Source organism: Chamaea fasciata, unplaced genomic scaffold (assembly GCF_029207755.1).
Source record: "Chamaea fasciata isolate MVZ Bird 193981 ecotype frontalis unplaced genomic scaffold, bChaFas1.0.hap1 SCAF_6, whole genome shotgun sequence".
In the NCBI taxonomy this organism is placed as follows: Eukaryota; Metazoa; Chordata; class Aves; order Passeriformes; family Sylviidae; genus Chamaea; species Chamaea fasciata.
Window position 1 is genome coordinate 24,316,617 of NW_027094091.1, and position 12,746 is coordinate 24,329,362.

At 37.1% G+C, this 12,746-nt stretch overlaps 1 protein-coding gene across 1 annotated transcript in view; it reads right to left on the bottom strand.

The window, feature by feature from the left end:
- Positions 1–631: 631 nt before the first annotated feature.
- KCTD8 (potassium channel tetramerization domain containing 8) overlaps positions 632–12,746 on the bottom strand; it is a 93,326-nt gene continuing 81,211 nt past the window's right edge. The window contains exon 2 of the mRNA XM_066185679.1: positions 632–1,948. Coding sequence (XP_066041776.1) covers positions 1,488–1,948 — 461 coding nt within the window. The 3' untranslated portion in view covers positions 632–1,487. The remainder of the gene's footprint in view (positions 1,949–12,746) is intronic.

The following is a 12,746-nucleotide window of genomic DNA, read 5'->3' on the forward strand; positions in this document are numbered from 1 at the left end:
CTTCTGCCACAACTGTGCAGTTAGTGCTATAGAACATATCTGGAGATTAACCTTTCTAAATGTGTATGTGTACATTTGTGTGCTCACAGCAATAATTTGAAATCTGTAAGAACTCAGAGGCTCTTTGGTGAACTCCAGCAGTCCTCACCGATTTCAGCTGTGGCTGTCTGAACCACAGTTGTCTTCTTGGTGTTTCTGTAATGAGAAAGAATTTATTTTCCCGTATCTGAGCTGAGATAACAGGTTTGCCATACAGAGCTGACTATTCACAGAAACTTTTCATTTGTAAATGTAGCACACTCTGCTGTGGTATTTTAAATCTTCTATTTCTAAGCTGATTTTTGTGAACTTGTCAAATTGGAACTGCTTTCCGCTCTGCTAGTAAAACCACTCAATATTTTAGTTCATCCTGTGCTGCTTCTTAGCATAATTCTGTTTTTTTAGGGTCTGTATGGCAGTTCCAATTAAATGGCACTGCCCTAAATATTTTTTCCCACTCTTGATATATGTTTTTGTTTTGTTTTGTTTTTTTTTTTATTTCCAGCAGAGTAGTTATGAAAATATTGAACAAAAAGTAAAACCTTGCTTGATTCTATTTAAAAAGGAGAGGCGATAACAACACCCAAGAAAATCTACCAGATTATTCTTTTAATAAATACATTAAACTCTCTTTTATTTTTCTCCATTTTTAGTGACTAACATAACAAAAACTTTCAAACCATCAAACCAGTTTTCACAATCTGCCATAAATTTGCATTTCACAGAAATAATCCTGACAAGCACTAATAGATGAACATTGTTGGTGCAATATTAAAACAATATAAGGCATATTTACACCATCCTTACATACAGAACACTGTACACACAAAAAAATCACAGATCCAGAACAAAGTAAATTCAATCCCGTAGACATTTTACGTTTATAGGCTTGTTATCAAACAAGTAATTCTCCAAGCAACAACCTCTTGTTCTTGTGTGATTTATTTGTAATATTGTGCTCATGCAAAATAGGTATTGGCTTTATTGCATTAACATTGAGAGAATGTTGGGAATTAGTTCCAAAACCAGTTCAATTGAATTTTAAACCCTGTTTCTTTTCATCCCTAGCAAGTCTGAGTCATTTTTAATCGTGACATAAAATGTGGTGTTAACTGATGATTGAGATTTTTATTTGTTAAGTTCCAAAACAATAATGAAGCTCAACTGACTGTGGTTTGAAAACCATCTTTCTTGACCATGCAATTTTTTTCTTTGCTATTATGAAGTGGTTTAGATGAGACACCTTTTGCATTTTTTAAGTTTCTATCTTTTTCTATATATATTTTTAAAGAAAAACATGTACTATCCAACATCCACTGTTCACAGAAAGAAATAAGCAGCAGGAATAGCTCTGGTGGCAGAGTCAGCCAGGAGGATGACATCAGTAAGTTAGAGGCAATATAACAAACATCAAATGCCTCAGAGATACGTCAGGAAAGAGTTGATTACTATAACCCATATTTCTGTAAGAGTTCAGACTGCCAGGGACGTTTGCGCTCTGGAAAGTAATCTGGAATGTGGATTTTTTTAAAATCTTGAATACATTTTCTCATTTCTTCCTCAACACTCAGCTTCTCACACACCTTCTTTTTGGAAAGATTTGTTTCTCTGGACTTGCTAATGAGAGTTTGAAAGAGTTCACTGTTCCTGCGTTTGTCTGGTGCTGGCATCCACTGCACTGGGGCCTTCTTAGAGGGACGATCCAATGTCAGAGTGTTTGGCTGGTGAGCTGTGGATGGCTGAGTGCTGGTGGCATTTTCTTGAGGGGTGCTCGCTTCCGAGTGGCTGTCACAGCTTGAGGTGGACAACTCGTTACAGGAAGTTCCACTTTCACTGCCCTTGTCCAGAACTTTGTCATGCTTCCTTTCTTCATGGTCTTGTTTGGGGGAAACGGTTCGCTGGGGGGGCCCTAATATAAAGCAGGAGAGAAAAAGTATTAAGCAAGCACAGTTTTACACTGAAAACAGATCAGATACCATTTAGAAAAACATGATTCAGAGTCTCAGCTGGCAAAAGTTGGTGTCATTTCCTTGCAGGCAACAAAACTACACCCAACTGGTACACAAATTGAAGGTCTGGTCCTCAAAATTCTCGCTCCTACAAATGTTTACAGCAAGAATGACTTCACTGCCTGCCTCAGAATCCAGGTAATGAAGCGTGCGTGGTTCTCACAGATTAGCTGCACTGGAAATCCTTGCATGCAAGTTTAAATGAACCAGTTTGCTATTACACTGCAAGAAGTTTATTATGACAAATTAGATTTTGTTGTATAATGGAAATACTACTTTACAATTTTCAAGCTCTTCATTTGAATAAAAATATTTCAATATTTCACTTAGATTTTAATTGTTTTTTGAAGCTCTTAAATCACCCTCCCTGAACAGTCTACTGATACTGTGCTCTGCAGATGTCAACTCTGCAGAAGCCCTGGACAGAAAAAGGAGTATTAAACGTAGGATAACAGAGAGATTGCTCACTGCTGAGAGTCTTTAGGGTTTTGTGTTTTTTTATCCTATAATGATTTCACTGCACTTCCTACTGCCAGTTGTTACCCAGACTTGGTGCAAACTCAGAATTCAGCTGTACACCTCCTACTGCACAGGCTGTCAGGGAAAAGGAGGTTATGAAGTTATGGGTAAAGAGGCACTCTGCCATGGCAGGGGGATCGGCCCACCAGACTCTTGGCAGGCACTGCTCAGCAATTCACATGCCTGAAAGTCAGATCTAGGCTCTTATTCCCTCCATATATCATTTTTGCTTTGAAGTGTAAGGCAGAATATGAATGTGAAATTTAAGTGGTAGCCACTAAATCTGTACGAGCATTTTCAGTTTTGAAGACTTATTTCAAAACTCCAGCTGTGAAGTGAAATGATGCTATGCTGACATCATATAAACATCACAATCTTAATTTAGGACACTAAAGATGACAGAAGTATCTATGGAGTTTAAGGAGTGTTGGACTGGACCAAAGGGAAAAAATTCAAAGATGTTTAAGGATCTAAATGAAAACATAGAGTGGGGATTCAGTGGCAGTTGTGTGTTAGATGCAAATCCTAAAAGCGTCCAAACAGGTTTGGTATCTAAATATCTTATGAAAACTAAATTATCCCTACAGTTTATCTAGACACCACCAGCATCAGTTAACTACCTTTGCCAGTACCAAAACTCAGAGTATGACTGTTCTACCTTAGGTCAATGGGACAGAGTTGCAAGATTTTTGATTCACTTAGCATTTCGTTGTTCGGATTTACAAATTAGAAATGCAATTACAATTACAAAGAATGAAAAAGCAATATGAACACCCCAGTGGTCTTTTTGACAGTGCAGTTCTGTGACTCAAAGGAACCTAAGAAGATTGCAGTATTTTATGAGACGGAGGAAAACAAAACAAAGCAATACACAAAGGGAAATAAAGATTAGTCTAACAATAGCAGCATTCAACAACCTGTTTTTCTTTTGCTTTAGCCAGCATCCCAGGACAATGTGTTCCACTTCTGTAGTCCATCTAGAGAAACCCATGAATAATCAAGAGCCAAAGAGAGACAACAGTCCTACAGGGCTTGTACTTACATTATGTGGAGTGAAAAGTAGAAGCAATTTTCTACTTCTTTATATTCAACCCAAATATTTAACACGTGGCTGCTGTGATTTCCCTCTTCTTTCTCTTTCTGAAGTATGATCACCTTCTTAAATAGATTTACATGCCTTCCTTCTATTGTTGTATCTAGCATTTCATTTCATACTTCAAACAATTATATGAATACACTAAATTGAGAGTCAGCTGGCATTATGGAACTACTCTGGCTTTGCAGCATGCAATTATAAAACTGAGTAGTTAATCAGACAGTGATTTCAGTATTGTTACTTTGATTTTCAGTAACATGATTAACATCAATATCTAATCTAGTTTACAATCTTGGCTTCTTCAAATATAACAACACACTCTATGACTAAGAAACTAAAGCTTTTTGTTTGCAGTACTCAATAGTCTTCAAGTCTCTTTGCCGCCCATTTCTTTTGCTGCAACTTCATGTATCAAGATGTTACCTCTTATTGGTTGCTTTGTACTTAGCTCTTTATTGGTACTCCTTGCTTCTCATGGGCTCAAACCTGCAATGTACTAAGGATCTATTTCAGAAAAGCACACTGAAATACACCTTCAAGAGTACAAAAAGATCCATTTCCTGCTATAAGATTATTCAGGAGCATGACAGTAAAAAGGTATTTAAATGCTTTTTTGGATCACAGCCCTGAGGTTCAGTATCTTACAGCACTGAGCTCTGTATGCTCCACTGAATCACCTAAATTCACAATGACTTTAATCGAAACACAAGTTTCTCCCACACCTCTCCTTTTAAAAATTAACAAATCCTCCCTCACAAAGAATTACTTATATGCCTCTGCACTGCTTTCTCAGTAGTGTGTTATTAACAGAAGCAGCAGTTCTGCTAGAGGGGAGGTTTTCCTCACAGTCTTTTCTGCCTGCTGAAACCCAGCAACATTTTAAAATATATACAATAGGATCTGCAAAAGATTTGTTTAATTTTCAACATCAGGGATTATCGGATAAATTTAGCTATATTTCTAATTCAAAAAACATCTCCTTATTGCCCTTTATGCTGCCACACTTTTCACTGTACCTCCTTCTGCCATTCTAGAATAACACCAAAGACATTCAAGCTGTTCAATCTACTTACTTTCCAGGAGTGCAGAATAGTTCTAAAAAAACTCAGAGAAAGTATATTTGCTCCACTTTATTTGCACATAGAATCATAGGATCATTTAGGTTGGAAAAAAATTAGTAAGATCATCAAGTATAACTGCTAACCTGACACTGCCAAGTCCACATTGTAATACTAAAAAAAAAATCACTGACTTACAACCTGTCTCTCCTGTTCTTGCCTGTTCCAGGACCTCCGCCAGCTGCTGGTTCTCCAACTTGGAGAGGCTGAAGTGAGTCACTGCATCTTGGTCCTCTCCAACTCTTTCTCCTCTGCAAAGATATGTCCAGTTGCTCTCTCCACTGCCCAGCTCTCCAAACAGCTCCCAAACAGCACTTCTCCTCCAGGCAGTTCCAGTAGACATTGAACTTCCCACTTCTTTTTCCTTTAATGCTCTTATATGGCTGCATCTCTCATAGAAAGTTAGAAAGTGAGCTAGTCTTTTACCTGGGCTTACTCATCACCTCTGCTATGGTGGTGTCATGGTTTAACCCCAGTCAGCAACCAAGTACCAGGCAGCCACTGCCCCACGAGCAGGATCCAGGAGAGAATCAGAAAGGTGAAAGCCAGAGAACTCATGGGTGGAGACATAGACAGTTCCATAGAGAAAGCAAAAGCTGTGCACATGAGCAAAGCAAAACAAGGAATAATTCCCTGCTTCTCAAGGGCAGGCAGGTGTACAGCCACCTCCAGAAAAGTAGGACTCCATCACACATAATGGTGACTTGGGAAGACAAACACCATCATTTCCAATATCCACCCTGATTCCTCTTTCTTCCCCCCACTTTATATGTTGAGATGATATCACATGGTCTGGGCTATCCCTTTGGTCAGTTTTAGTCACCTGTCCTGGCTGTGTCTCCTCCCAGTCTCCCACACAACCCAACTTCCTTACCAGTGTCGCAGTATGAAAAGCAGAAAAGGCCTTGGCTCTGTGTAAGCCCTGCCCAGCAATAACAAAACCATCTCTCTGTTATCAACCATGTGTTCAGCAGAAATCCAAAACACAGTTCAAGCCACTGAGAGGAAAATTAACTCTACCCCAGCTAAAACCAGCACAGGTGGCTACTAGACTCCTATGTCCAATAGACTTGGAAGAATATCTCGAAGATATTTCTCTGATCAGGAAGCCATATTACATTTCCTTTGATTGTATTTATTCCTCATCTGTGTTGCTCTCTGCACAGATTTTAGCCTGAGAGAACCAACTAATAAAAGGATCATTTTCAATCACTGGAAAATATGCATGAAAAATTATCTAGAAACTTAAAAACTTAATTCTCTGAAGTGAAAACCCGCTTCTATCAGTTATGACAACCAAAACAGAAACCAGAAGAATTTCTCTCTGACTCCCTGGTCAAACAATAACTGAGGAACAGAGTTCCAGTCAGTGAAAGAACAGGCCAAACACCACAGCAAATCATCCAGTGGCCAAAACCTACTGGCTGAAAATTGTAACCATGTATTTACATAAATTGCTGCAGATATTCACAAAGTGCAATGTGAATAGCTATTCAAAAAGTTTTTTAGCTCTATCTCCTGCATCAGAGAAAAATACCACACAGGAAACATTAAAAGCATAAAATAATGATATTCTGCTTATCTAGATTTCAAATTTTGTATATGCTTATTTTCTTAAATATTTGTACAACAAAGAAATCATATTCAAGCACTGTTACCACAGAAGGACTTTGCCATAAGCACAGCATGGAGTGAAAGGATGGTGCTGGCTCCAGGCCTGGTGGAGGAAGATCTGGTTAGCACATCCTGGGTAATGCATCCAGGCAAGAATTCCCGCTGTGGCAAACTCTGTAAAGAAGCAACTGCTCATATACATATCACACACCTGGAGTTTGGACTGTAAGATAAGTCACCACTGTACTCTTGTCCTGATGTTACCTCAGACTAAGGGGCAGACTAACAAGGCTTGGGGAGAAGGATGTATCACTAACAATGAACAAAGAGAATGCAGAATTTGCAGGTCACAGGGCAAGCCAATTCAGCAATTATGTTGAAGTCAGCTCCGATGGGGTAAAAGTTCTGGCAAGGGGGATTGCGACTGCCAACTCATGGCCCACTAACCCAAAAGAAGAACAAGACCGAGCATGGAATTAATTAGTATTAGAAATGAGGAAATCATTTAATCAATAGAATAAGAGAATTGTGTAGACAGTAAAAGGTTTTTAACCACCTTGGGACCCTGACCACCAAGAAGTCCAGGGTGAAGAAGGGCCAGCAGCATGATGCTGGATCTATGAGTGATGACTATCTTCTCTCATAGTTGGGATCAAGATAGCTTGATCTCTCTCTCTCCTCCACCCCCCCGCACCCCATTTTCTATTTATTTCTATCTCTCTACCTCACGTTTACTGTTAAATAAAATCTGTATTATTAATTTTGGCATATGGACTCATATGCATCTTAATTTGGGCAGAGGCATCGGATCTTAACATGCTTGTAGCTCAGAAAGTCAACTGTATCCTGGGCTTCATCCAAAGCAGCAAGGGCAGCAGGGCCAGGGAAGGAATTGTGCCTCTCTGCTCTGGTGAGACCCCACCTGGAATGCTGCGTCCAGCTCTGGGGCCCCCAGCACAGGAAGGACATGGGCCTACTGGAGTAAGTCCAGAGGAGACCTCAAGGATGATCAGAGGGATGAAGCACCTCTCCTAGGAAGTCAGGCTGAGAGAGTTAGGGTTGTTCAGGCTAGAGAACTGAAGGTTCTGGGGAGACCTTTGCCAGAATTCCAGTCCTGAAGGGACTACAAAATAGATGAGGAGAGGCTTTTTAGCAGGGCCTGTTGCAATTTGACAAAGAATAATGAATTTAAACTAAAAGAGGGTAAATTTAGACTAGATATAACAAAGGAAGTTTTTGCAATGAGGCTGATGAGGCACTGGAGCAGGTTGCCCAGAGAGATGGTCGATGCCCCATCCCTGGAAACATGTAAGATCAGGCTGGATGGGATTCTGAGCAATTCAATGTCGTTGAAGATGTCCAACCTTCATTGCAAGATGGAGTTGGACTAGATGGCCTTTAAAGCTTCCTTTCAACCCAAATAATTCTTTAGGATTCTCCTCTGTCTTTGGTCAGATACCTGGTTTCCTGTATGCACAGTGTATTAATTAACATGAATTAATTTCCCCACTCAGCTACTTTATTCCTACAGTGTCTCAAATATACTTTTTTTTTTTTTGTTTATAATTCAGTTTATTTTTACTGCAAAATGTAAAAAGTTGTGAACATATGCAGAGACTGCTGCAGTTACCTCTTTTAGTAACTACTGTGTTGAAATGAATAATGGAAAATCTTAGCTCCGGAGTACAATGGCTATAGCTGGATGCAAGACATGTAGATAAGAACTGAAGCTGATATAAAAATGGCCATTTGGGAAAAAATATAACTAAAACTTTATATGTATACAATATGCACCACCTCAATTAAGAAAGATGAAATCTGCTGAAAACGTGCTATCTTTTACTGTTGTTTCAGAAAATATGCATAGAAGAAGTGAACTGATTTGAGTTTTATGAATTCCCTTGCTAGCACTATAAAATAAAGCCTGTTTGTTGATTTAAGTAAAACCTAAACCAATTTAAAAAATCAAACCAAAAAACCCCAAATCCTGAGTCTTTCTGTGATGTAATTCTAGTGAAAAAAAGTTCTTGGGGGTATATTATCTTCATACTTTCCCGTTTCTTCAAATTACTTAAAACCCCAAACTCAGCTCTACTTGATGCAGTCTACTGAATTAATGAAATAATCCAATTAATTAAATCAGTTTATTTGAAATGATATAGCCATGAACAAAACTAACTCCTGCATAAGCAGGAGCAAACACTTGTACAAATAGTTTATTTTTACGTTTTGTAAATACTTCATATTATTGAGAACTACAGCAAACATCTTCACAAACATTTTTTCTTTCAAGAACATCTTCAAAAAATTGCAGCAAAATTATTATCAAGATTATGATGTAAAATACTGAAACGGTAAATAAATTTCATGTTTCTAGTAGATTTAATAAAAAATGAAAATAGGTGGGCAACAGGTTTTAAACTGACATATTGGATGGTTCAGGAACATAATAGCAATGAGAACAAAAGTTTTTTTATTTGTATCTGCAGAAGAAATTATATCTAATTCAACAATATTATTTGCAGTTTGATTGATAATTTTTGCAGTATGTGAGTTGTGCTTGACTTTGGTTAACATGCAATTTTTTCCACATTGTTTCACATAGTGAAACGTCCTTATTTTTATAGGCTACATATGATTTTTAGTCTTGAACACAGATATGTTAGCTCCTTAATGAACTTCTCCTTCCCCTGTTCTCTCAAAATTACCTTATAGACAGACTGAATTTAAGAGGAAACCTATTGTGTTTTATGATTTATTCTTTATAATCTAAGTAAAATTAAGTATAATTAGTATACAATCACAGAAAAAAATACTTGACTAATCTCACATTGATGACTTACATAATGTATCTCAGTTTTTTATTAACTTTCACCAAGACTGGAAGTATTACACTAAACTGAACGCTTAGAGAGAAGTCACCTGTGAAATCTGATGACAGATTATGGCTACTGTGGGAACACTTTCATTACCATAAGTTTGAGTACTTAATATTACACTTCAGTGGTAAATGATTACCTTTTATGTCTAATTTCACTTCATTTATAAAAAAGATTACTTTTAAGAGCTCTGAAAGGATAGCTCTAAACCCCTGACATTTACAGTGGCATATTAATAGTCTTTCCAGTTTTAGAAGAAAATCCTGTTCTTAGGAGCTCAGCTCAACACACGAATTCACTTTGAGACCTGCACAGGACTCATCTGGACTCTCACCACTAGAGCTGTAGGTTAAAACTGTACCTTTATGGTAGGCAAATTTACAAGGTGCTTCCTGACTACTGCACTCTGTCCTATTTATCAAAAATCAAAGCTAAATCCATTCCTCGGACCTAGCAGTAAGGGTTTATGTGGGTTTAACTCCATACATTTGGTGACAAAAAATTCATTACTAATTTTAGTTATGACAATTTACATCTAACTTATTTCTGGGGGATGGGGGAGGAGGGGAGAAGGAAAGACATTAAATGTCTATTTTAAGGCTAATGTGCAGGCCTACACATGAATTAAGTGATGTGCAGTCCTTGGCTGTCCCTTTGGCCATGGAGGAAATTCATCCATTATAAACATACCAAAGAAACAATACTAATAACTGAATATATAGTGTGAGAAATATCTAAGTGCTCTTGACAAGCTCTGCTCTAGACACCTTGCACTTATGGGAAAAATTGAAGAGCTCAGCATAGAAATTTCTCTAGAATGAAATTTTGTGTACGAGTCCTTATGCTGTGTGGCATCAAATTGCTACAAGTAAAAGAAAAAACCCCAAACATTCACTTTCCAAACTGGTTTTCATCTAGTACAAAATTTCAAACCACTTCTTGAATTAAAGGCTTGATCCAAAGAATGCATAGTCTATAATAGCAAAGTATTTTTGAGAAAGGATGATTGAAATTTCTTATTTTCTTCCTCCTTTGAGATGAGTGACACATTGTTATGGATAGCCAAATGCTCACATTTTCATGTTTTTTGACCCAACCGGGTCTTGGCTATAGTCAATGCAAAGTAGAATAGCTTCAAAAAACCTGAAAATAATGTCCCTTTCATTTTCAATTACTTCAAGGTAAAATATTCATTTGGAAGAAGTAAGTTGACTTTCCTCAGGCATAAGGGAGAATTTGTGTCTGTGAGGCTTTGACTTATTACTGTGCTAAGTTCTGAACTCTTGGGTAAAAGGCCAGTGCTGTTGACATATCAACTTCAGTACTTTGAGCAGAACCTGAATCATACGTGATTTAAGAAAGCCAAGCATGTTGGCCTGCAAACAAGACTGACACCAAGAGGCTTGTGAATCTCAGCAGGGCTTCCCTAACATGAAGAACAGCACTTAGGTTACTCTTACTTTATCAAAACAGTTTTATAAACATGCCCTATGTTCTGGCAAAACTTCAAATCTGTATCTACAGGCCATGTAAATTGGTTTGGCTTCACTAATAAGATGATTCTGAGCTGTGAGTCCAAAACTGCAAGAATTTTTAAGAAAGTTTTAGACATAACTGTTGATCCCATTTAAGTCAAAGACAACATACTCTGTGATCTTAAGTTACACAAAAATAATTTAAAAAATAAAGCCTTTTCATTCTAGTGTGAATGAAAAAAAAGACTTTATCAGAAAAGCAATTTAATGGAGAAAATAAGGTGAAAAAATACTGCCTTTTCTTAAAGAAAAGAAAAAAAAAAGAAAAAATAATTATAACTTTTCTGTACTCTACTCAGAGAGCATAGGTTTATTGGCATCCCTAGACAACTCATCTTTAGATGAAATGAGGCAAAATTACTGCAGATAGAACCTGAGTCCAAATATTTGAGAAAAAACATATGAATATTATGTTCTAAAGAAAACTTTACCACAGACCTAATTATCAAGTTTGATAGAATATAGAACCCATAATAATAAACGCAAGAAATTATGAGAAAATGAAAAAGAAATCATCATGCTTATAAGAGATGGAGGCAAAATATACTACTTGATTACTTGGAACTGTGTTACTACATTCAGAATTTAATAGAACATGCAAATTATCTGACAATATTTCCTGTCCTCTGCTGCCAAGCCAATGAAGCATCTTACATGCCTTGATTTCAACACAAAATTTCAAAGTGTGAGCTGAACACTGGAGTTTTCTTGGTAATGTTTCGGAGTAGTAAGATTTTTAGGAGTGTTTATTTTCTATTTCATGGCTATTTCAATAGGAAGAATATGTCTGTGATTGCACTTTTGATGAAGCCTTTTATTTAAATCTCCTTACCTGCCATGGAAAGATAAAAAGACACTGTGGAGACAGCATCTGTATCGGGCATAGCTCCCACAGGGGAAATTACCCTTTAATAGTGTTAAGCTTGATGGTGTGTGAATGGTTATGGGGTACTTGAAGTGAATGAACCAATTCAACTTTCAGATTAGGGCCACATGCCTGTAAGTGATAAGTGCTTTGTCTCAAAAGAAAAAAAAAGAGCACAACAACATAAAAATATTTTACTGTCACATTTACTACCACCTGATGTTAAACTAACTTCTAGAGAGGGTGCAGTAGAATGAGTAAAATAAATCAATGAAGAAAATTTCTTTGCTCCAGTCCAGTCAAGCTATATTTCAAATATTAACATTATTCATGACATAAAAGACGAATTAATTAATATATAGAGAAGGAACTATTTTTGTTATATGGAATGACAGAATAATAAATAATAAATTATTTGTGCCTGGCTTGAATTCATTAGATATTTCACCTGAATGTTATTTTGAACAAATAATCAATCCATGTTCTTTCATTTGTTACTTTTCCAGCTCAGTTTTGTGTTAAGCCAAACAGTACTTAAATAGGCGAGAGACAGGGAAATCCTGACATAGGCAATTTGTTGCATTCCAGTAAAACCAGTAAAGAGACCACAGTTTTTTTATTAAATACATTAATCTGAAAATTCTGAAGTCATTCTGCAAAGTGTCTTTTCTAGGCAGATAACCTAAAGATGACAGGAAAGACCACTGGTTTTCATATCTGACTGCAAACAGAGTCCAACATTTAAATGGTATTTTTATTTGTGAAGATAGAGATGGCTAGGACATTAAAGCACTGCTGGACATAGAAGAAGAAAATGAAAAGTTTGGAATAGGAAAGTTTGGAATACATAAGACAACCTGCATCTGTAGCAAAAGATCCAAAGTCACATACCCACCAATACTGCCAATACCCACCCACCAGGTATTATGCATGACAGATTAGCCATTTCTGGATTATATCCTTAGGTCAATATTTTGCAGCCAAAGATGTCAAACCTCCTGATTACCCTTGAAGACAGCACTGTTTAGCAAAGAGATTGCAGAATCTTCTGCAAAATCCTAGAAGCAAAATT